The sequence below is a fragment of the Podarcis tiliguerta genome (assembly GCF_965153285.1).
Source record: "Podarcis tiliguerta genome assembly, chromosome: 16".
In the NCBI taxonomy this organism is placed as follows: Eukaryota; Metazoa; Chordata; class Lepidosauria; order Squamata; family Lacertidae; genus Podarcis; species Podarcis tiliguerta.
The window spans coordinates 17,229,951-17,253,942 of record NC_139549.1 but is presented as its reverse complement, the minus strand read 5'-3'; the positions used below and the strand labels follow the sequence as shown (position 1 = coordinate 17,253,942).

Here is a 23,992-nt window from a genome sequence, read left to right as displayed (position 1 = left end):
TTGAACCACAATTCCCATTAGCCCCAGCCACATGGGAGTTGTCCAAAACATTTGGTGAAGTTGGGCTAGGTAGCTTATAGGGCTGGTGTTTGAATGCCAAGATTCTGCTACAGCAAAATATGAGCTGTTGGCTTCTTCAGAGTGAGGTTCTAGCCCGTATTGGGCACAAATATATACTTAAAATCTGAGAAACCAGATGAGGAATGTCAGTGTGTAGGAATTTACCTCCTTGCTCCACACCCTTCCAATAAGCACAGCAGAACAAAGTTATGTGCTTCAATCATCATAAATCAAAAGAATGGAATCATTCAAACTAAGTGGCTACTATGCTTAAATCTGTTACTCAGTCAAAAGGCCAAATACAGTGGTACCTCGGGTTAAGAACTTAATTCGTTCTGGAGGTCTGTTCTTAACCTGAAGCACTACTTTAGCTAATGGGGTCTCCTGCTGCTGCCACGCCGCTGGAGCACAACTTCTGCTCTCATCCTGAAGCAAAGTTCTTAACCCAAGGTACTATTTCTGGGTTAGCGGCATCTGTAACCTGAAGCATATGTAATCTGAAGCGTCTGTAACCCGAGGTACCACTATAGTTGGGGAACACTTTAAAAATAAATTGTCAATACAGGGGTCACTTTAAAAGGCATTTCCCCATCTCTTGCGGGAACAATGCTGTTTTCAAGATGGGGTGTGCATCATGTGAAACAAAGCATGCTTCACCCTCACCCCTGCCGCGCCACAAAAGACTTCATGTATGTAGACTTAGTTGATTAAAACTCATGTTAATCTGCTAAAACCAGACTCCCCCAATAAGCAAAATCTTGCAAATGCGCATAGACGGGGTGAAGAATTCAGCTTTTGTTTGTCATTGCAAAAGGTGAGTTGCAGATAAACATGGATCAGATTTCAATACTGAAGGCCCTCAGAAATCAGTAAGATTTTTACATGGAAAAACTTTATTCATAATTTTGGAATCTTTTCACACACACCCCTGTTCAATGAGGCACTTTCTTCCTAGTGTCCTTCAGTCTGATCACTTCCCCCTCTTGTACGTTTACCTGCAGCAAGAGCATCAAAGTCTCTGACATGCCAGAGGGGTGCTTTATTTCACATGGCCCAGGGGCTCACTTTCCCCTGCAGGCGAGAGGGGAGGGGAGCAGAATTGAGAGCGCTGTCCACTTGAGGGTGTTGATGAGAGCCAGTAGCGAGAGGCTTCAGACTTCACAGAGCGAACTCCAAGCTGCAGATCTCTGGGCAGGGCGTTTTTCCATCAGCCCCAAACCCTCCAATGAGGTAGAGCTTGTCATTGCAGAGGCAGGTGCGGTGGCCAACTCTCTTCTGGCCCCGGTTGGAGCAAGAGAAGTGAAACCAGTTTGCTGGCGAAGACCCTGAGAGAAGAGACAAGCTCTGTGAGGTTCTTAGGAGAGACCCTATCCCATCAACTCTAGCTGCTGGTTGAGTGCATAAGAGGCTCATACCGAACCTTCTGTGTGTGGAGAGATGGGATAGGCCAAGTTGTCTTGGTTAACAGTTGCTTCAGTTCCCCCCTACATTTTATCTGAGGAGTACTTGTTCCTCATCATGGCTTGCTAGGCGTACAATTCCCAATTCAACAACCCTATGGGCAAGTGAAGAATTGCCGTGGGGGGTGGGAGATGCTACATAGCTGGAGAATTTACATGCGTGGTTCTAATAAGCGCCCCCAAGATTTGTCCCAGCTTCTGGCCAGAGAGATTCTTTGCACAAAGATGCCACTTACTTGTATCATGGATGTAAAGATCATTGCAAATGGCATCCCTGCCGGTCGATAAAGTCTCTCCACCAAAGATGACAGCAAAAGGCCCTACCACGGTGCAAGATTGGTGCCTCAGGCCTTTGGGACCCTGCCGGGATCCCTTTTCAGTGCTGACCAAGCGAGAGAGATTCTCTGTCAGCCCAGGAGCATGGACAGAATCAACCTGAGGGAGGGAAAGGGTGCGGCAGACTTTGAAAAGTGCAGAGAGATGGAGGCTGTGTAGGTTTAAGTGCCACTAAATTCTTTTATTAGAATGTTGTGGATTAAAAATGCTTAATTTTATTGAGAGAATATGGATTGTTAAGCGGAGGGACTGGATTCCAATGGGGCAGGATGGCTGAATGGACGATGTTGAGGACAACAGGACAGGCTGAGAATGCCAAGCGCAATAGGAGCTTGAGGGTAAAGCATGGGGAGAAGAGGGTCTGATGCAAAGGGGAGGAAGGTGGCACTCCAAGAGGCTCAATTTCACATCCTGATCTGAACCCATAAGAGCACTTTCCACAGTACTAGCCATTTGGACCCTACGGTTAGCAGGGGAGGCCTTGTTGGTGGTGCCTGGCAATCCCTGAGATCGCTGGGTGGAAGTATGTTTTTAATTGCAACTACTTTTAGGTTGGTTTTTTTTTTTTAATATAGTGGAACCTTGGTTCTCGAACAGCTCAGTTGACAAACAAATTGGCTCACGAACGCCGAAAACCAGGAGGTGAGTGTTCCTGTTTGCGACCGTTTTTCAGAAGCTGAACACCTGACACGGCTTCCGCTTGAGTGCAGGAAGCTACTACAGCCAATTGGAAGCCACGCCTTGGTTTTCGAATGTTTCGGAAGTCAAATGGACTTCCGGAATGGATTACGTTCGAGAACCAAGGAACCACTCGCCCTGGCCACCTTCAGGAGGAAGGGAGGGATGCAAATAATGAAATAAAATTGCACTGGTTTGGGGATTTGCAAGGGTGAACACCAGAAGTTTGCTTATACTGAGACAATTCATCTTGTTCACCATTGTCAACACTGACTGGCAGAGGCTCTACAGGAGTTTTATCCCAGCCCTGCCTGGCAATGAATGTGGAACCTTCTTCAAGTAAAGTAAGTGCTCTACCACTGAGCTACAGCCCACCTCCACATACACATGTGAGGGGATCTCGGCTTTCCTATTTCTGCAAGGCCACATCGTGCGCCTACCCCACTCACACTCACATGGATTTTGCTTTTCCCCCAGTGTCCAGCTATGTCGAAGTCAGCAGAGTCACGCCCTCCAAAGACCACCAGGTTGTAGCCACTGCTCTTCCCGCTTGGAGTGGTTTCGCGCAGCAGCATGGCAGAATGGCCGGCCCGGGAGGCCGTGCGCGATTCCTCTTCTTTGTACCTGGCAACAGGAGGAGAGAGGCAAAGGATGCTCTTTTAATAATAATTTTTTTTTATTAAAAGTTTTCAACATAAAATACAATGAAAATCACACTAATCTAGAAAAGAAAAATAGAGAAAAGCAAAAAGAAAGAAAGAAAGAACAAAAGGAAATTAGAAAGCCCTCTATGAAGAACTAAAAGTGTGTACATAGTTCTCTCATTTAAACCCCACAACAAGCCTGTATGTTAGGCTTATAGGCAGTGAGTGAGCTCAATGTCACCTAGTGAGCTTCATGGCTGAGTGGGGACCTGAACTTTGGTCTCCCAGGACCAAGACTAACCACTATGCCACATTGGCTTTCCTATACCAGAGGTTGGACTCGCAACTCCCAGCAGCCATTGTGCCCAATGGTCAAAGATGGTGGGAGTTGGAGTCCAAGAACATCTGGAGGATCCCCCTTGCTTCCTAGATCTAACAGATGTTTACTTAAGTCTGGCCTGGACCATCTAAGATTGTAGGTGCAGCCACATAAAATAAGAAGAGCTTGCTGAATCAGGCCAGTGACCCATCTAGTCCAGCATCCTGTTCTCACAGTGGCCAACCAAATGCCTGTAGGAAACCTGAAAGCAGGATCTGAGCACAAGAGCCCTCTCCCCTCTGGAATTCAGAAGCATTGGCGCCTCTGACGTAGGAGGCGGAGCATAACCAACACGGCTAGTAGCCATTGCTAGCCTTCTCCATTTGTCCAACCTTCTTTTAAAGCCATTCTGTGTTCTGCAGTTTTAACTATGCGCTGTGTGAAGTACCGTATTTTTCACTCTGTAGGACGCACCTTGTTTTAGATGGGGAGAACAAGAAAGAAAAATTCTCCCCCTCTCTGCTCAGAGCCCCTTCAGCGAAGCGGCAGGAGAAACGGAGCCCCTTCCATTTCTCCTCCTGCTTCGCTGAAGGGGCGCTGTGCAGCTCTCCCTCTCTGCTGAAGCCAGGAGAGTCTTGCTCTCCTGGCTTCAGCAAAAGGAACCCAAAGCCTTCGGAGTGCAGCGCAAGTTCCCGCTGCACTCCGGAGGCTTCAGGCGGCTATCCCTGAAGCCTCTGGAGCGCAGAGGGAGCACTCCCTCTGCGCTTCGGAGGCTTCGCGTTGCTATCACTGAAGCCAAAGAGCCTGCATTTGCTCCATAGGACGCACACACATTTCCCCTTAATTTTTGGAATTAATACGGTACTTTTGAAGAATACGGTACTTTCGAAGAATACGGTACTTTCTTTCATCTGCTCTGACCCAACATTCAGCTTCTCTAGATGCCCATGTGTTCCAGTGTTATGAGAGAAAGTGAAAAACCTTTGTAGGACTGAAGTCCTTGCAAGCAGCTCAGTATTCTGGGCAAGGTCTTACCAGTAGGTCTTGCTGGCAGGGTTGAGATGCAACGTGAAGATGCTGGCGTAGCGCCGCTGAGTTCGCAGCCCGCCCTCGCGGCCCACCACCCGTGCCTCATGGTCCGTGAGCTTAGTGCAAGTGTGGCTGCTGAGCCCCACGGGGGCCTGGTTGGAGGGCCCCGCAGCCCAGCGTTCCCACTGTCCCCGTTCGGCATCAAAGCAGCACACGTCAGAGACCCGGCGGGAGCCGTCCCAGCCCCCCACCACGCACAGGAAGCGGTCAGACAGGACCACAGCTTCGTGGTGGCTCCGGCGGTGCTCGCATTCAGGAGCCATCCTTTTGACCGTCTGGAGTGAGGGGTCGAAGGCCACCACATCCCCAAGGGGCGGCTCCTGGGTCTCCTGCGACTTCAGGCCCCCAAAGATGAGGAGTTTGCCCTGCACCACATTGCAGGAGTGGAATGCACGGCCGAGGAGGTCACTGCACACCACTGGCCTCCACTCCCAGCTGCGGCCGGTGGCTGCCATACCAGGTTTGACCTGCAGGGGGCAAAGCAAGAAGGGTCAAGGGACCAGGTGGTGGACAATCCAAAGAGGGTTTTATTTATTCATCTTAATGAACTGCAAATAGCCATGTTGGAACAAACCTAAACAATTACAAGTAAACAATTTTTTCTTGCAGGAAAGAGGAGAGATGTGGAGATTACCAACAATAAAAAATACAGACAGGTCTTATTGTTAGATGCCCAATGAAGCAACACTCCTTCATAAACTGGCTCTCATATCACCTCTGTCCCCTCTGTGCCAGGCTAAACTTACCCAACTCCCTCAACTTCCCAAGTCTCCCAACTTCCCTGGGAAGGGGGATTGATTGTTAAAACCACTCTAGCAACTGTAGCTCTAAGAGGTGAAGAAGGGCTTCCTATCAGCTCTCAGCACCCTTAACAAACTACAGGTCCCAGAATCCTTCAGTGTATGCCATGACTGTTTAAAGAAGTATCATAGTGTTTTAAATGCACGACCGAACTCACTCCAGGAATGTGCTCCAATACACCATATGTAAATAGACCACTTCACTTAAACAATGAACTGAACTGAAAATCTACCCTTACAATACACAAACAAGCATATGCATCCTCACCCCTGACACGCTCTTCCTACCCCTCCAAAAACTAAAATAAGAATAAACATATTTTTTTTTGTACTTGGGTTTAAAAAGTCCCTGCACCACTGAGCCTAAACTGAAAATCAATGCCCCTTTCCCTGGCTGCCCCCACCAAGCTCAGGTCATTTTACCAAGGCATGCCCAAAGGCAATAGCACGAACAACAAGCATGTTATACCAGGAACAGGTTAAGAAAGGGTGCCCTTCCTCTGGTAAATAGGAAGGGTGGAAGCATTTGTGCAAGGAGTTTGGCGCAATTAATTTTGTTTTGTTTTTAAAATGCATCCTGTCCTACTCCAAAATAACATTCCTCCTCTTCATATGGTGGCTGTCAGATCACAAACTTCAAGGCTTGTCTCCCCCCACCCACCCATCCCGCCGGCAAAAAGAAAAAGCTTATTGTGCACATGCTCACAAACACCTCTGAGCACACTGCCAGGGTGCGTTTTCCAGTTATGCTGGATAAATGTCCCTCCCCATTCCCCCCCAAAAAACCTCTCAAACCAGATTTGTGTGTGCATGCAGGAATGGCTGTGTCATCAATCTCAGAAACAGTCATTTGGGCCTACCTTAAAAGAAGAAGCCTCTGCAGAGCAGAAAGCCTGGTTGCCTAGCAATAGGCAGCCCCTAGCAACCCCGTCATGTGTCTTGGCAACCGATTCTGTGGCTTACAGGAAAAGGCAGGCCCTGCCAGAAAGCATTTGCTGACTGTGGTAAAGCTAGCAGAAGCATTAATAATCTGTGTGTGTGTGTTTGTTTTACGGCCAGCATAGGGGCGTCACGAGGAATCTGGAAAGAATTGAGATTTGCCGAGGAACAATAACCATTGATGGCAAAAATGATGAGCTGGGGGTGACAGGGGGGAATTGGAGGTGGTAGTATCATAGAGCTGCCTTCGTTTGTTTTCAAAAAAGTTGAAACCGCGAGCTGTAGTTGTGCTCACTAGAGCTGCCAGACCTCTGGGATTGACTTGAAGTATCCAGATTTGCTTGGCCACCTCCAGGTGGCAGGGGTAGGGCTTGAATCTCCAGGTGGACGAGAGTGTATTAAAAAAACCCCCACAAAAGCAAAATTAATAATACTGTGTGTGCAGCTTGCAAGCTTCAGCCTGCAAATTATTGCATAGAGTCTTGGGGGTGGGATCTGCCCTTCTCCCCCAATTATCCTCCACCTCTGAAAATTATTGCATAGACTCTGAGAGGATGAGGGTTTGGCGTTCTCTGCACCCACCTCCCTTCTCCCAATTCACCTCCATCTCCAGGGAGGTGGTAGGGAGCACAGAAGAAGACTCACCAGGCGCCATCCGTAGATCTCAGGTTTGAAGCCTGAAATCTCAGGATCTGGGATGCTCCTGACCTGGCAACCTTCATGTTTACATTCCTGTTTTCTGTACACACTCACTGCATTCCTAGTGTGGGATTTTTAACCCATGTTCACACAATGCTGTCTAAAATGCGCATGTATCCTGTACAGAGCTGGATTAAGCCCTTTGGAGGACCTAAGCACTGAAAAGTTTATGGTCCCTCCTCCACCATATGTAATTCAAAATAAAACAATACTAACCTGTAAAATAAAATTTTCTTTTTCAAAACTTACATGTATGCTGAAATGTACATGCATGGGACCTGATTCCCTCATATTATTTCGATAAACGTTAGTAGGATGCCCCTATGGTTTAGGTGGGGATAAGTAATAAGAGAACAGAAAAATGGGGGAACAGTGTGGGGTGGAGTGTAAGGAAAACTAACAAAGCTGTGTTTCTCCCCATAATGACTGTTTTGATGCTTTAAAAAAATCTATGTCAAATTCTTTCAAAAAAAGTATCTCATTTCTCTTTGTGTGTGTCCCTGCTTTGCTGGTGCCCTAAATACATGCTTAGTCTGCCTATTGGACAATCCAGCACTGATCCTATAAAGGTAAAGGGACCCCTGACCATTAGGTCCAGTCGTGACTCTGGGGTTGCGGCGTTCATCTCGCTTTATTGGCCGAGGGAGCCGGCGTACAGCTTCCAGGTCATGTGGCCAGCATGACTAAGCCGCTTCTGGCGAACCAGAGCAGCGCACAGAAACACCGTTTACCTTCCCGCCAGAGCAGTACCTATTTTATCTACTTGCACTTTGACATGCTTTCCAACTGCTAGGTTGGCAGGAGCAGGGACCGAGCAACGGGAGCTCACCCCGTTGCGGGATCCGGACCCTGTGTTTTAAATGGCTCCTTGACAAAATTCTCCCTGAAATTTATTTGTTATCGAAGAGGGTTGCTATTCCCATGCAATCCAAAGCCACTCTTTTTCTCTGCCTTTAACAGATACACGGCAGGCAGAAATTCAACAGGTACATCCCCCCACCCCCACCCCACATAGAGATGTGGCTATATGGAAAAAACTGTTGAGTTTCTGTTTCTTATGGAAGGGAATCAGAACAGAGCAGCCCCCCGCCCTGAAGCACCAGGAAGGAGAATCCAGTGGACTGTTGACAGTACACAGAATGACTGTTTGCAGTCGCTTTGTAAGGTTTTGCTCCGTTCCTCCTGTCCCAGTGACCTCCAGCCTCTCCCCAGCTCTCTGTGGCCTGCTCAGGTCGGAACTGGTTTCAGAGCAGAAAGCGGTCGTGCCATACCTGTTTGCCTGACCACTTTCCCTGCATAATAATAACATCCCCCCTCCCAAAAGTAGGAACACCGCCCCGCCAAGCCTGACTAAACCTTGAGAGCAGAAAGAGAGGTCAGGCTGATCTAAGCATCCACACGCGAGGAAGGACTTTCTCACTCCTCGTCTCCAAATAGTTTGGCACCTCTTCCAAAAGGTAAGGCTTGACCTTCAGGAATTCAGTGTGGGTGGGAATGGGTGCTCTTCACAACTTTGGACCACAGTTGCCAATGGTGTGTTTTCCATGTTTTTCTGACGGGGCTCCTGTGCCATTAACGGGTGCATGACAGGCTGATGAATATTTTTCCAGCCGCTTTAGCTCCACACAGAAACAGCTTTCACCGGTGAGCATTCCACCTGCCCTGCAATGTTGTTGTCGTAAAGGCACAGAAGCCCCACTAGAAAAGAAAGTTGGCAACCATAGCAAAATGTACACTCCAGCTTAGGCGAAGTTCTTCCCCAACTGTGACCCACCATTTGAAGATGTGTGGGGACAGGGATGGGCTGCAGAGGGGTTGCTGGGTGCTGAAAGACTCGGGTGCAAGCCCTTGGTACAACACCACACTTGCTAATTTTATATGTGCTTTCTGTCTGGGCAGATTAAGATGTTGGGTGACTGTGGTCTTACCAGCATTGCGCTAAACTGCCCTGTGTGAGCATATTTTATATACAAAAGTTTCTGAAAGCAGCAGGAAATCTGAAGCTCAGTGCAAAAGACCCAGAGCATGGGTCCCACCCCACCCCCTGCTTTGATTCATCCTCCCACCCCATTTCTGATGCAGGTATTGTTGCCATTGAAAGTCCTACCCTGCGGCCTCATCTCACCTTCCAGAATCATGGAGTTCTCCAAACTTCCGAAGATTGGGGATGCAGAGAAGGAGAGCGAGATGGGATTTGTTCATGGTGTCTCTGGACCAGGTAGGTTCTCTGGCACTTGGAGAAACTTAATAATACCCTCCAACAACCAAAGTGGAAAATAGGAGCAAATGAGTTTACTCTGCAATGAATAACCCAATTTTGCCCTTTGTGTAGCAAGGCATGTTAGTAAACCAAACTGAGCATAACACTTCCTTCTTCTTTTTTTAAAGTTTGAACAGTCTGTTAATCAACGTTTAAAACCTCTGGATTGTGCTAACTACAAACAAGGATAGGGAACCTGTGGTCCTCTAAGATTTTTTTTATTGGACTCCCATTCTCAGTATTCCCCTCTCTTGGCTTCTAACACTTGCTGCAACATTTGTGGTTAAAATAACTGGTAGTTTTGAAAGAGGTGGGGCTGGGATTGGAAGGGAAAGTCTGCTTCTGTCTGCACTGCTAGAGTCAAGATGGCCTGTTCTGCACAAGGTTGCTTTCCCCCGGGGAAAGGAGCAGGACCATAGCTTTGCTGGGGGAAATGGAGTGCTCCTGGATCAAACATTGCCATCGGAGGCTCAGGTGACCTCAGTGGTCAGGAGTGGTTAGGAGTGTTTAGGGAAGCTTTTAATGTTTGACGCATTACTGTATTTTAATATTTTGTTGGAAGCCGCCCAGAGTGGCTGGGGAAGCCCAGCCAGATGCGCGGGGTATAAATAATATATTATTATTATTATTATTATTATTACTACTACTACTATCATGAGTGCCTCTTTCCAGCTCCTTTTGGAGAATAATGACTTGGCCACTGTTCCTCATGCTCTCTTAGCTTCCAGACTGGTTTACTGCACAGGGCTTACGTGGAGAACTGAAACGCTGAGATTTGTTTGTATCGTGGTTTGCAAGCCCAGTTATCTGCACATGTGTAACTGGGGTTTAAATTAAGGCAGATACTGAGGGCCGGCACTAGCTGGAGAAGCAAGGAAGCAACTTGTGATGGAAGGTGGGGTGACTCTCTCTTTCCTTCTCCCCGCTGCCAGTGGTGATTGCCTGCAAGATGGCTGGGGCTGCCATGTACGAGCTGGTGCGCGTCGGACACTTTGAGCTGGTGGGCGAAATAATCCGCCTGGAGGGCGATTTGGCTACCATCCAAGTCTATGAGGAGACCTGTATCTTTCTGGAAAGGGTGAAGATGGTGCCTCCACCTTTTTAAGCTCGTTGCCTCCTTTGTCTCCCTTCCTCTGCCTTGAGTCTACCTGCTCCCTTTACCTCCTTCCCTCCCTCCACAGTCCCTTTCGAGACTTGCGTTTCCATCTCTCAACCACCTTTGGGCCTCGCCTTCCTAAGACGCACGTCTCCTGTGTTCCTGGTTGCAAGGAACTCCTCTGACCTTTTACTTCTACAAGGCTTTTCGTAGTTCAACGGATTTACAAATTCTGTCGGGGTTGTTCTCCATGCTGCCTTTTAAACTATGACTGGGCCCGTCCCTAAGCTGCCCCACCTTTTCCTCCCTTAAATCTGGAGGATCCCTGTGCTTAGAGAATCCAAACAGGAATGCTACATCAATTTAGGAGGAAGAAAATGTAGGATAGCAGTAGATGGAGGGAGACGCCACATGGTCGAGGGGAAATCAAAGGAGGCATGTGGGGTTCACAAACCACCTTCAGCCAAGGTACAGAAGGGCCCATTGCACCAATCATTGGACTCAGCTACATTAGCTTTTTTTTTATTAAAAAAAAAGCGTTTCAAATGCATTATAACACTATGACACCAGATGGCGCTGTAGAGTCCAGTCCTTCTGCAATGTGATTTCTCATTGTGAGTTTTACACTGTGTTTTCCTGAAACATTTTTTTTTTATGTTTCTGGATCCAACCATTGTTTCTTCTTGTTGTTAATCCCCGCCCCCCAGACACAATCATGCGTATGTATTGAAATCACTATATATATATATGAGGTATGGGAGGTGTATGAATTTGAAAGAGGAGATAAAACCAAATAATGTTTAGCACACATAAACAGCCAGCCATTGCTCTAACGGTGTTGTGGGGACTCTGATTACATTCCCAAAAAGTAATGACTCCATTGAGGGGCGGTCACAAGGCACAAGTGAAGACTGTCCTTGGAAGTATTAAGAGCACGAGAAAGGCCTGCAGGATCAGGCCAATGGCCTATCTGGTACAGCATCCTGTTCTCACAGTAGCCAACCAGAGACCTCAATGGGAAACCAGCAAGCAGGTCCGGAACACACAGGTTCTAATATTATAAGAGAGGAAGAAATTTTATTCTCCGCCTGCTTTCTCCACGCCACTCAGAATTTTATAAATTCGCATCATGTCTCCTCTTACCTTTCCGAAAGACAAAGTTCGAAGCAGTACCTGTGCAAAGGTAGATGACAATATTAGAGTATCTATTTCAGGTCAGCCTGGCTGGGAAGGAACAGTGGCGTAGTGTGGGGGGTGCAGGGGGGGCCGGCCGCACCGGGCGCAACATCGGGGGGGGGGCGCTCGCACTCGCAGCTCTCTGCCCCTACCTGGCTCACTCACTCTCTCTCACTGCAGTGCTGGCTGTGCGAATCCAAGCCGAGCCGCCGGGTCGCCGCCCACTGTGGAGGGGAGGGTGCCAGGCGTGCAGTGCGGTGAGAGAGCGAGGGACTATCTGGGGGAGGGACAGTGCAGCGGGGGGGCCGCAAATTACTTGCCTTCCCCCGGGTTAGGGGGCGCAAATTACTTGCCTTGCCCTGGGTGCTGACAACCCACGCTACGCCACTGGGAAGGAACCCCATTGCTCCCCCCTTCTGCCCTTTCTTTGCTCTCTGTTATCAAAGTCTTTTTCCTGAGCAACTGCTACAGCGGGTGTTTGTGTGGGGGATCCCGTGCTGAGGACGGGGAAGCCGCTCTCGGTGGAGCTTGGCCCAGGCATCATGGGGTCCATCTTTGACGGGATCCAGCGCCCCCTGAAAGACATCACAGAGCTCACCAAGAGCATCTACATCCCCCGGGGCATCAACATCTCGGCTTTGTCCAAGGACCTGAAATGGGAGTTCAGTCCCAGTCCAAACATCCGGGTAAGAGACACGCTATTGGTTTGGGGACGCAACAAGGCCCTGGGCCATAGGGATGAGTTCTGAAACCAGTGGCCCCAGAAAGTTTGGGGAACCACTGGGCCTTAAGGTGAGCTTCTTGGCTGAGTGAATATTGGAAGCTGGATCTCTTCTACCCTAATCCAGCTTTCTGCCTACTCCAGCCTGCTGGCTTGCAATAGGAACATAGGAAGCTGTCTTAAATGGAATCGGGCTATTGGTCCATCTATCTCAGTATGTATTTTCTGGCAGTGGCTCCCCTGGCTTTCAGACATGGGAGGTGGGAGGTGGAAATGCTGGGAACTGAACCCAGGTGCTTTTGTAAGTGTTTGATTTACAGGCTGATGGCTAGAAATTTAATAATGAAAATGTGCAGGAGTGTCTGTGTGTCACTAAGAACCTATGCCTACGCTAAGGCTGAGGTTCAAAGAAGAACCAGAGAACTAAAAAACACCTGATAGATAAGGAAAAAAAGCTCAAGAGATCTAGCACTTAGCCGACACTCATGATGCACAGAGTTTCTTTAAAGCCACAAAGACCATCTATGGGCCAATAAATCATGGCATATGCCCCCTATGCTCAGCAGACAGTATCACACTTATAAAAGATAAAGAAGTTATTTCACTGCGCTGGAAAGAACATTACCAACATCTCCTTAATCACAACCCCCCCTGTAGCTACTAATGTCCTCTCACAAATTCTGCAAAAACAAGTTAGGGATGAGCTTGCAATATCTCCAAATCTGGGAGAGTTGTGTACAGCTATTAACCAAATTAAAAGCAACAAAGCCAGTGGACCTGATGGGATACCTGCCGAAATCTTCAAAGTGGGCGGAATTTGAACTTACACAACAACTTCACAAGCTCATCGAAAAAATATGGGAAAGAGAAGAAATCCCAGAAGACTTTAGGGGTGCCAAAATTATCAATCTCTTTAAAAAAGGTGACAGAACTGATTGTGGAAACTATCGAGGCGTAGCTGCGGCTGGCAAAATTATTGCAAGGATCTTAGCAAACCGTCTCATAACAATATCCGAGGTGACCCTTCCTGAATCCCAAAATGGTTTTCAGCCTTCTAGGGGGACAGTGGACATGATTTTATGGAAGACAATCTTACTCAGCTATGAGTGGTCGCCAAAGAAGACGTGTGTGTGTGTGTGTGTGTGTGTATGAATCAATTCTGATTTGCCACAATCTTCGTAATAGTAGACTAACATTTACTGTAGAATCATCGAACTGTAGAGTTGAAATGGACCCAAAGTGTCAACTAGTCCAGGCCCCTACAATACAGGAATCACGTTGTGATTGTACTGTGTTATATGTCCATGCAATGGAATGTAAATTTTATAACGTGTAAATCTTTTTATAACATTTTAAATAGGGGCATTTCATTCATTGGCCAGAATGCTGGAAAGTTAACTCCTTATGAAGGCTATGGGCAGTGGACACAGTCTGTGTGTTCTCCCTTATATCTTCTCAAATAAAAGGCTAGAAGCTCACTTTAAAAAGAAGAATCAGACATCCAGAAAAGTGGCTTCAAATCCTTAGTGGGACAGTTCCCCATAGGCATTCCTGCGGCAACATAGCTGTTGATTTCAGTAGGTGTTTCTCATACATTTCAAAGCCAGTTTTCACACTCATGAGGATTAGAAGTTTGCTTTAAATGCAAAGACAAATGAAAGCTAAGACTCTCAGGATGCTGAACTGTACAGCCAATTCCCCCTTATGTGACTTCTCTGTGCTTGTGTGAACTCTCACAGAACACATCCAGCCCCTGTCTTGGGTCTTCTTTTATGTTGAGATCCTGTTGTGCTTCTTAATCATTTCTGCTGTTCTCCTTTCTACTTCTTTAGGTTGGGAGCCATGTAACTGGCGGCGATATTTACGGAACAGTGCGCGAAAACTCCCTCATCAAGCATATGATCATGGTGCCCCCCAGGTGCCGGGGCACAGTCACCCACGTTGCTCCGGCTGGGCAGTATGATACTTCGGTAGGTAGTGTTTTATGTGTGCTTCTTCTATGCAGATTTATTCGACTAATTGGCTAAAACTTGTGCATTAAATTGACTGGGAGTTCTGTAATTGGTCGACACTCTTACTTTTTAGCCATACAATGCAGACGTTGACATTTTTCTAGCCTTCCCTTTTAATAGTGATGATGTAAAGGTAAAAGGTAAAGGACCCCTGGATGATTAAGTCCAGTCAAAGGTGACTATGGGGTTGCGGCACTCATCTCGCTTTCAGGCAAAGGGAGCCAGTGTTTGTCCATAGACAGCTTTCCAGGTCATGTGGCTAGCATGACCAAACTGCTTCTGGCGCAACGGAACACCGTGACGGAAACCAGAGCGCATGGAAATGCCGTTTACCTTCCCGCCACAGGGATACCTATTTATCTACTTGCACTGGCGTGCTTTCAAACAGCTAGGTTGGTAGCAGCTGAGACAGAGCAATGGGAGCTCACTCTGTTGCGAGGATTCGAACCACGACCTTCTGATTGGCAAGCCAAGAGGCTCAGTGGTTTAGACCACAGCACCACCCGTGTCCCATAGTGATGATAATAACAGCAGTAACAATATAAAGCATTTATGTAGCCTTTTAGAGCATCCAATGCACGTCACATTAGCTCAGGAATCATTTGAACAGCTCTGTTCAAAGGCCATTGTCATTCTTATTATTCCCACGTTGTAGAATGGGAGGTGGAAACAGTGAATTTGGGCTGAAATGGGAGATTTTGAACAGCCAGCCTCTGGCAACTGCACCGTGGCCACTCTCACCCCTGTGCCTTTCTCCCTGAAGGATGTGGTGTTGGAACTCGACTTTGAGGGAGTGAAGGAGAAACTCACGATGGTGCAGGTGTGGCCTGTCCGGCAGATCCGTCCCGTGTCAGAGAAGCTCCCGGCCAATCATCCGCTGCTGACTGGCCAGAGGGTCCTGGATGCCCTCTTCCCGTAAGCCAGGGGTGGAGCTCTTTCAGCACTCACATTCATCTTTCAGGGGCCACATGCCAGTAATGGGCAGGGCCAGAGGGAAAGAGGATCCTGATTCTCACTGCAATTAGATCTTCCACCAGACGCCAAACCATTTTGGAGGCTGGGCGGGCTGGGCTTCAGAACCTTTCCCTTCCCCCCCATTATCCCCTCCCCCCACTTCTTCACACAGGTGTGTCCAAGGCGGGACCACAGCCATCCCAGGCGCCTTTGGCTGTGGCAAGACAGTCATCTCCCAGTCGCTGTCCAAGTATTCCAACAGCGATGTCATCATTTACGTGGGCTGCGGCGAGCGGGGCAATGAGATGTCTGAAGTGCTGAGGGACTTCCCTGAGGTGAGATCAGTGGAGTGGGCGGGGCTTTGTGCTGTGGGCGGAGCCATCCTGGTCCTTTGCTCCCAATTCCTTATTCCTTAAGGCAAACATAGCATTATTGTGCACTGCCTCAATCTCTAGCTCTCCCCAACCCACCCCAACCCACAAACTCTTCCCTAAACCACCCCCCTGCCCTGTAATCACTTTGCTTCCTTTCTCAGCTGACGATGGAAGTGGACGGCAAGACGGAGACCATCATGAAGCGCACCTCGCTTGTCGCCAACACGTCCAACATGCCTGTGGCCGCACGAGAGGCCTCCATTTACACAGGTGAGGCTGCCCTTCTCTCGCCCTGTTTTATCAAATGTATAAAAATGGCTCCCTGGCATCCAAATAATCCCACTGTTAGTTCCATAAGATGTCAGCCTTCTCCATGAATGCTCCCCAGCTGCAAGGAGTGGCACCAGCCAGGCCACTCTCTGCTGGAGACAGGATGCTGGGCTGGGTAAATCTTTGGTACCCTACAACAGCTTAGCAAAACTGAAAATACTGTCCCCACCTCCTCCTCCTTCTCCACAGCGGCAAGATCCACACTCCAAGGAATGGGATGCATGCCGCTGCCTCCCACCCTCCCACCGCTGTCATGTGGTAGGCAGGCAGCACACAGAGGCAGGTGTGCGGCCCACTCCTCAGAGCCCGGATCTGCCGCTGCGGGGGGTGGGGCGGGGGCCTACCACCTGTGGCATTTTCCTCACCTCACCTCACCTCACAGGCAGGCAGGCCCTGAGCCAAGATCATCTTGTGATCTCAACCTCTTCCCCGCATTTGGGGTAGGGAAGAGATGTTCTCTCACGCTATAGTTTTGGAAGATTTCTTGTCTTCCCAGCTCTTCTGCTTGAGACACTTGCTCCTCAGAGGGATCTCCTCCCACCCACAATGCATCTCTCTCTCTCTCTTTCTTTCTCTTTTCTGTTTACCCCACCCCATCCAGGGATCACACTCTCAGAGTACTTCCGTGACATGGGCTACCATGTAAGCATGATGGCCGACTCCACTTCCCGCTGGGCAGAGGCACTCCGCGAGATCTCTGGACGTTTGGCTGAAATGCCTGCAGGTAACCCTCTTTTTGTTTTTCGAGACTTCCCTCATTTCCCAAGTCTAGGGGATTTATATAGGGTGAGCATGGGACAAGCAATCCTGCCCGCCTGACTCTTATTTATTTATTTGTATTTATGTAGAGCCTTTGTACCCCACTCTTCAGTCAGTTTAAAGACTGTCCCTGCCCACAGGCTTGCAGTCTTAAGAAAAACATGACACACAAGGGACAGGGAGACACCAAAAACATTACAATGAAGGGTGCCTTCCTGCCTGATGTCTGTGGGCAGGGAGCTCCAAAGTGTGTAAGTGCTTCCATACACACACACACACACACACACACACACACACACACACAAATGCAGAACAAGTATTAAGGGGTAGCTGGAACAGTGCCAGTTCAGTATAGAATTCTGGAATTGGAAGGGACCCCAAGGGCCATCTAGTCCAACCCCCTGCAATGCAGGAATCACAACCGCATTATATGTCTTTAGTCACCAGGTGAAAATGTTCCTCTTCAGCCAGGCCTTTGGCTGATTAATATTCTACGGCATTCTTACATGTGTTTGTGGCTGTGGGGGTTATTGTTTTGTTTTAGCTATTTATTTTGTGATTTTATCTGGTATCTTTATCTTGTGAACTGTCCTGAGACCTTTGGATGAAGGGTGGTATATACATTTTTCTACTACTACTACAGAATTCCTAACAGCCATCTAGCCTCTGTTTAAAAACCTCCGGTGAAGGAGAGCATCACTTTCTGAGGGAGTCCATTCCGCTGCCCAACAGCTCTTGCTGTCAGAAAGTTCTTCCTAATGTTTAGTTGGAATCTCCTTTGTTGTAAATTGATTCCACTGATTTGGGTCCTACCTTCTGGAGCAGCAGAAAAAAAGCTTGCGCCGTCTTCCGTGAGAAAGCCCTACAGGTATTTGAAGATGGCTAGCCTATCACCTGAAAGGGACACGGGTGTCGCTGTGGTCTAAACCACAGAGCCTAGGGGCTTGTCGATCAAAAGGTTGGTGGTTCAGATTCCTGCGGCGGGGTGAGCTCCCGTTGTCCGGTCCTAGCTCCTGCCCACCTAGCAGTTCGAAAGCACATCAAAGTACAAGTAGATAAATAGGTGCTACTCCAGCGGGAAGGTAAACAGCATTTCCGTGCACTGCTCTGGTTCGCCAGAAGCGGCTTAGTCATGCTGGCCACATGACCCAGAAGCTGTACGCCAGCTCCTTCAGCAAGTAAAGCGAGATGAGCACCGCAACCCCAGAATCACTCACAACTGGACCTAGCGGTCAGGGGTACCTTTACCTTTACCTTTTAGCCTATCACCTCCCAGGCTAAACACCCCAACTCCTTCAACCATTGCCCATAAGGCTTGGTTTCCAGGCCCTTGATCATCTTGATCCCCCTCCTTTGCACCCTGACATCAGGCAGTCACCTTCAATGTAAGCTTTTCAGCGCCTCCCTGTCCCTTATCCTTTGTGCACCATTTTTTTCTTAGACTGTAAACCTGCACACCATTATTATTATTATTATTATTAGTAGTAGTAGTAGTAGTAGTAGTATACTGTCTGTCATCTGGAGATCACAGGGTGGTTCACAACATAAAAATACAAAATGAGATGGCCACCACTTTGGACAGCTTTGAAAGGGAATTAGGCAAAATCCACGGAGGATAACCATGGTTACTGGCGATCCTGGCTCTGTGCTATCTAAATCCAGGCTGCTGTGGAACAAGAGCAGAAGAGTGCTGTTGTGCTCAGCTCCTGCTCATAGGCATCCCATGGGAGGCACTGTGAGAACTGGTGATGGGCTGCTGACCTTGTAGGACTCTTCTTACGTTTACATTCTTAAATTCCAGACAGCGGGTACCCGGCCTACTTGGGTGCCCGCCTGGCTTCCTTCTATGAACGGGCTGGGCGTGTGAAGTGCTTGGGGAGTCCAGAGCGGGAAGGGAGCGTCAGCATTGTTGGAGCGTAAGTTTCACCACCTCGGTGCCCTACCAAGGGTGTGGTTGGAGAGACGTGAAGCAGGGGACTCCTAAACCTGGTTAAAGATCTCTGAGTGGATAAACCGACTGCCTTTCAAGCAATTAATTGATATCATTTACTTATTTCAACACCTCTCTAAAGGTGCTTAACGTCGGTGACAGACAAGTTTCTATTGAGTAAGAGAACTCTGGGTGGTTTTTAAAGATAGCACCTATTATCTAAAATCCAAAACCAGGAAAAGAGATAAGCCATCTTCCTTCCTTGCATTGAATTTTGCGTCACATAATTTCTGGTTTTTGTAAACCTCTAGGTGTGTGGATGTTGGTATATTAAAAATAATATCAACGTTCTTTAGTGTTTGCAGTAAATTTTATTTTGTGAGTTTAGCACAGCCTCGTGTCAGCCTGGTGGCCTCTGATATTTTGGGCTAAAGTGTCCATCAGCCCCAATCGTCAAATCCATTCATTTTGATGGCTTTCTCCACCCTAGTGCCCTTCAGAAGTTTGAAACTACATCTCCCACTAGCCCTCAGCCAACATGGCCCTTTTGGACTCTAACACCCATCAGCCCAGCCAACACAGCCATTTTGCACTCCACCTCCCATCAGCTCTCAGCTAGCATGGCCATATTGGACCACAACTCCCATCAGCCCCAGAGTCAGTATTAGACCAGGTGCTCGGTGTTCCTAAGGTCCCAGGTTCAGTGTCCAGTCCTGCTTTCTTGTTTTAAAAAGACCTCTCTGTGGACTCAGGCTGAATTTTACACACGTCTCCTTTTTTCAGACTTGCAAGAGGCCTGCATTTTTAGTAAGTAGGTATCTGTTGGTTCCATACCTGGCGTGTGCTTGGCCACAGCTTGCCAGCTTCCAGTGGGATCAGATCCTCAACTGAGCTCTTGCTGGGAGTTTCATCTCACCTTTCTCATTGACTCCTAGGGTCTCCCCTCCTGGCGGTGACTTCTCTGACCCAGTCACCTCAGCAACGCTGGGGATCGTCCAGGTGAGTCTCTCTCCTAGAGTGTTGCCAGCTCCTTGACACTACCTGACATGGTCCTGCTAACTCCTCACCTCTCTTCTGGTCCTAATAATTCCAGGTCTTCTGGGGGTTGGACAAGAAACTAGCTCAGCGAAAGCACTTCCCATCAGTGAACTGGCTGATCAGTTACAGCAAATACATGCGGGCCTTAGATGAACACTATGAGAGGCACTACCCGGAGTTTGTCTCTCTGCGCACTAAGGCCAAGGAGATCCTACAAGAGGAGGAAGATCTGGCAGAGATTGTCCAGCTGGTTGGAAAGGTGAGGAGGAGAACAGAAGGGTGTCTGCAGAGGGAGGAGAGAAAAATCATTACTCATCAATTTGTTTCTGTTCCTTTAAAAATCTTCATCTGCCTCATTATCGCTTCAGTGGGATGGCATTTGTGCCATCACAAATTTTTCACCATTCCAGTTTGTTGAGACCAGGGGCCTTGCATTGCCTGTAACCCTGGCGCTGTAGCTCTGTGCCTGGAAAGGATTAGAGGAACCTGATTTTGCAGTTCATTTTGAAAAGTCACAGTGATGCGAGTGCAAGTGGTATTTCAAAATCTATTGTTAACTCAAATCCTGGGGCATTGGAACTCTGCAATTGGCTATACTCAAGTCACCCAGACTGCTAAAATAGACATCTTACAGGGTTTTTGTGAGTATTCCTGATATAAAATATGTGAAGTGGTCAAAACACCCAAAAATGGCTACAAAGCCCTGGAATCTGTTTCCAATCGCAGCAGGGCTTAAGCCTAGATCACTGACTCTGCACAGTGTGCCTTGCATTGCCGCACTTCCCTGTTGGGGAGAAATGAAGCTGGGTGGGGAATCTGGGATTATGCAAAGAATGCCTGGAAGAAAAGGTGTAATTTCCAGGCAGGTTTAAACCTCGGCACCTCTTCTTTTAAGCACCGAGTGTTTTGTTTGAGAGAGATGGCAGGCAGGGCTATTGAAGGTGCCTAGGTCCTGATTCTTCTCTTTCCCCAACCTCGCTCTTCTCCTGCTGCTGCTCCCCATTTATAACTATTGCTTTTGTCCAGGCGTCTCTTGCTGAAACAGACAAGATCACCCTGGAGGTGGCCAAACTGATCAAGGATGACTTCCTGCAGCAAAACGGCTACTCTTCCTATGACAGGTAACCCAACACCAGTCGACTCGATATTTGGACCTCTCACTTTCACACAGCACTTTTGCCCAAGTTCTACTTTCCTCGTTTAGCTCTGCCAAGGTGTTGCTTTTCTGTAATTAGCTGAAAACAGAATTAAAGTGGAGTTCCCAGCACAACACTTCAATGCGCTTCAGCAGGGATGAGGAGCCTGTGGCCCTCCAGATCATAGAACTGTAGAGCTGGAAGGGATATCCAAGAGTCATCTAGTCCAACATCTTGCAATGCAGGAATCACAGCTAAAGAATCCCTGAAAGATGGCCGTTCAACCTCCATTTGAAAACCTCCAGGGAAGGAGAGCATCACTTTCCAAGGGAGTCCATTCCTCTGTCAAACAGCTCTTACCATCAGGAAGTTCTTCCTAATGTTTAGACGTAATTTCCTTTCTCATCATTTGAATCCATTGCTTTGGGTCTCCAGAGCAGGAGAAAACAAGCTCGCTTCATCTTCCATGTGACAGCCCTTCAGATATTTGAAGATGGCTATCGTATTGCCTCTCAATCTTCTTTATTTTATTTTATTTTATTTATATACCGCCCTATACCCAGAGGTCCTCAGGGTGGTTCACAGAAAATATCACAATATGTAAAATCAAAATAAGAACAATAATCCAATAGCCCCACCACCACCAAAAAAACCCCACATATTAAAAGGGCATAGGATGTCAATCAGATCAACCAAAGGCCTGGTTTAAAAAGGAACGTTTTTGCCGGGTCCCTAAAGGTGTATAATGAAGGTACCAGGCGAACTTCCCTGGGGAGAGCGTTCCACAGATGGGGAGCCACTGCAGAGAAGGCCCGTTCTCATGTTGCCACCCTCCAGACCTCTCAAGGAGGAGGCACACAAAGGAGGGCCTCAGAAGATGATCTCAGAGTCCGGGTAGTTTCATATGGAAAGAGGCAGTCCTTGAGGTGTTCTCCACACTAAGGTGTTGTTGGACTCCCATCAGCTGCAGCCATCATGCCCAAAGGTCAGGGCTGATCAGAGTTGCTACCCAACAACACCCAAAGGGCAAAAGGTTCCCTAGCCCTGTTGCACAGCAGCTCCTTTCCCCTGACCAAGATTTTTCAGTGATGTATCGACATGGGAGTGAGTCTGATCAGCACAAAGCCTTTCCAGTGTTAATTACTAGCTTCCTGTCCGTGGGCCCTACCCATACTATTTCCTTGAGTATTCATCTTTTCCGCTTTTCTGTAGCAAAACAAATGTACCTTTTCTTATTTGACAGACATAATGGTATGCAGGTGATAGGTTTGGGGAGGAACTCCCTACCTATTGACATCAGGCAGGTGCTTTTTGACATCTGCTAAAGCATTTTTGTTTAGATAAGCCTACCCAGAAAGTTGATGTTGATGTGAGTTTTAGTCTATTGTTTTAATTTTTCAAAAGTCTTAAATTATTGCCAATTTTTCATATTGATAACTTTGTCCTTCTATCTTTTTTGCAAACCACTTTGAGAGTTGTTTTTTACAGTCATGCGATGTACAAATTTTATGAAACAAATAACTAAGGAGGGTGCCTCCCACAAACAGCACCCCAGTAAAAAAAAAATCAAGACATTCCACAGCACTTGCGCTCTGATTTATTCGCTCACCACTGAGCGTGCATTAAAGTACTTCAACGTGCTTCTCGATTCCAGGTTCTGCCCTTTCTACAAGACAGTAGGAATGCTCCAGAACATGATTGGCTTCTATGAGTTGGCCCGCCATGCAGTAGAGTCCACTGCTCAGTCCGAGCACAAAATCACCTGGGCTGTCATCCGCGAGAACCTTGGGGAGATCATGTACAAGCTGAGCTCCATGAAGTTCAAGGTGAGGCTGGGCCGTTTACCTTCAGTTTAAGGAGCTGATTGCAGCTTCCCTTTTATTTCTACCTGCCTCCATCCTAGCAGAGGCGGTTTTAGGGTGGTGCAACCTGTGCGGTCATACAGGGTGCTGTGCTGCAGGGGGCACCAAAACAGAGCTGTAGAACGGGGTGTGAGAGGTATGGTGGGGAAGAGATTTTAGTGTCAAATAGGACACTGTTGAAATTTGAGAGCCCACCCAGAGATGGAAAGAAGAAAAAGTCCCTACCAGAGAGGAATGGCAAACCAAGCTGTTGGACTGTGCCGAAATGGCAGAGCTGACTGGAAGACTCGGGAACCCAGAGGACAAAAACTTTATAAAAGAACGGGGGGAAATTATAAGTTATTTAGGAGACCGCTATAAGCAGATGGAAACTTTGACAGGATTTTGATTCCATTTGTACCATGGACAATATGGATTTATATAATATTTAGAGTATGGAAGAATATGCAGTTGTAAATGTTTAAAATGGGAGCCCATGGAGTGGGTGGGGAGAAGTCACAAGAGTTGGAGTAATCTCTGTATATGGATATATATTTGGATCTCTACAACTTTGTATTTGTAAAAACAAATAAAAATAATTACTTTTTAAAAAGAAAAAGAAATTTGAGAGCCCAAAGTCTGCTGCTGGTCCTAGTAGCTCTTTTCTCTTTTCTTTTCTTTTCTTTTCTTTTCTTTTCTTTTCTTTTCTTTTCTTTCAATATGTCCTCAGCCTGCCATTCATAAATCATGGTTTGTCTCTTTATCCAGGATCCAGGGAAGGACGGAGAGGCAAATATCAAAGCTTACTATGCCCAGCTTAGCGAGGAAATGCAGAATGCCTTCCGCAACTTGGAAGACTAAAAAGGAGGACTTGGAGTACTCAAAACTTTGAGTGATTTGCAGCAGGACTTTTCACATTTCAGGGTGGCGGCGATGTAACAGCTCCAATTAAGAACTCATTGCTAAGAGCTCATTTTTCATGTCAAATAGGGGGCTGGGGGCTGACACCATCACAGTTTGTAACCAGTCACGTGTGGCTGTTTGGTAGCAGTTTTAATATTGGAAGCAAAGGACTCAGGTGCAAACCTTTGGATTTGTTTGTAGGTTTTTAATTTGCATAGCTTGAATAAATTTGAGTATGTTTACCTTCCCGCCTTAGTGGTACCTATTTATCTACTTGCACTTTGACGTGCTTTCGAACTGCTAGGTGGGCAGGAGCAGGGACCGAGCAACGGGAGTTCACCCCGTCTCGGGGATTCGAACCGCCAACCTTCTGATCGGCAAGTCCTAGGCTCTGTGGTTTAACCCACAGCACCACCCGCATCCCCCTGATACCCAATA

The 23,992-nt window shown here is 47.6% G+C and overlaps 2 protein-coding genes across 13 annotated transcripts; one reads left to right on the top strand and one right to left on the bottom strand.

Moving 5' to 3' along the window:
• Positions 1-930: 930 nt before the first annotated feature.
• Positions 931-6,337, bottom strand: KLHDC9 (kelch domain containing 9). 5 transcript variants are annotated; one of them, XM_083417029.1, is made up of 5 exons: positions 6,247-6,337; positions 4,533-5,053; positions 2,990-3,158; positions 1,757-1,955; positions 931-1,385 (listed from the first exon to the last, which is right to left on the bottom strand). In XM_083417029.1, exons 2-5 carry the CDS (start codon positions 5,039-5,041, stop codon positions 1,219-1,221), a joined length of 1,044 nt encoding a protein of 347 aa, XP_083273155.1. In that variant the 5' UTR covers positions 5,042-5,053; positions 6,247-6,337; the 3' UTR covers positions 931-1,218. The 5 variants fall into 5 exon arrangements, with proteins under 5 accessions (XP_083273155.1, XP_083273154.1, XP_083273153.1 ...); XM_083417028.1 differs by lacking the exon at positions 6,247-6,337 and adding an exon at positions 5,973-6,228; XM_083417027.1 differs by lacking the exon at positions 6,247-6,337 and adding an exon at positions 6,182-6,228.
• On the top strand, positions 6,288-23,793 carry LOC310666342 (V-type proton ATPase catalytic subunit A-like). 8 transcript variants are annotated; one of them, XM_083417021.1, is made up of 17 exons: positions 6,371-6,390; positions 7,557-7,593; positions 8,349-8,481; positions 9,107-9,242; positions 10,217-10,345; positions 12,028-12,242; positions 14,110-14,247; positions 15,053-15,204; positions 15,416-15,578; positions 15,779-15,887; positions 16,549-16,671; positions 18,508-18,622; positions 19,572-19,635; positions 19,730-19,933; positions 20,701-20,795; positions 22,465-22,636; positions 23,420-23,793. In XM_083417021.1, exons 4-17 carry the CDS (start codon positions 9,161-9,163, stop codon positions 23,510-23,512), a joined length of 1,854 nt encoding a protein of 617 aa, XP_083273147.1. In that variant the 5' UTR covers positions 6,371-6,390; positions 7,557-7,593; positions 8,349-8,481; positions 9,107-9,160; the 3' UTR covers positions 23,513-23,793. The 8 variants fall into 8 exon arrangements, with proteins under 8 accessions (XP_083273145.1, XP_083273144.1, XP_083273150.1 ...); XM_083417019.1 differs by lacking the exon at positions 7,557-7,593 and having other exon boundaries at positions 6,288-6,390; XM_083417024.1 differs by lacking the exon at positions 7,557-7,593 and having other exon boundaries at positions 6,310-6,390; positions 8,352-8,481.
• The last annotated feature ends 199 nt before the right edge of the window (positions 23,794-23,992 follow it).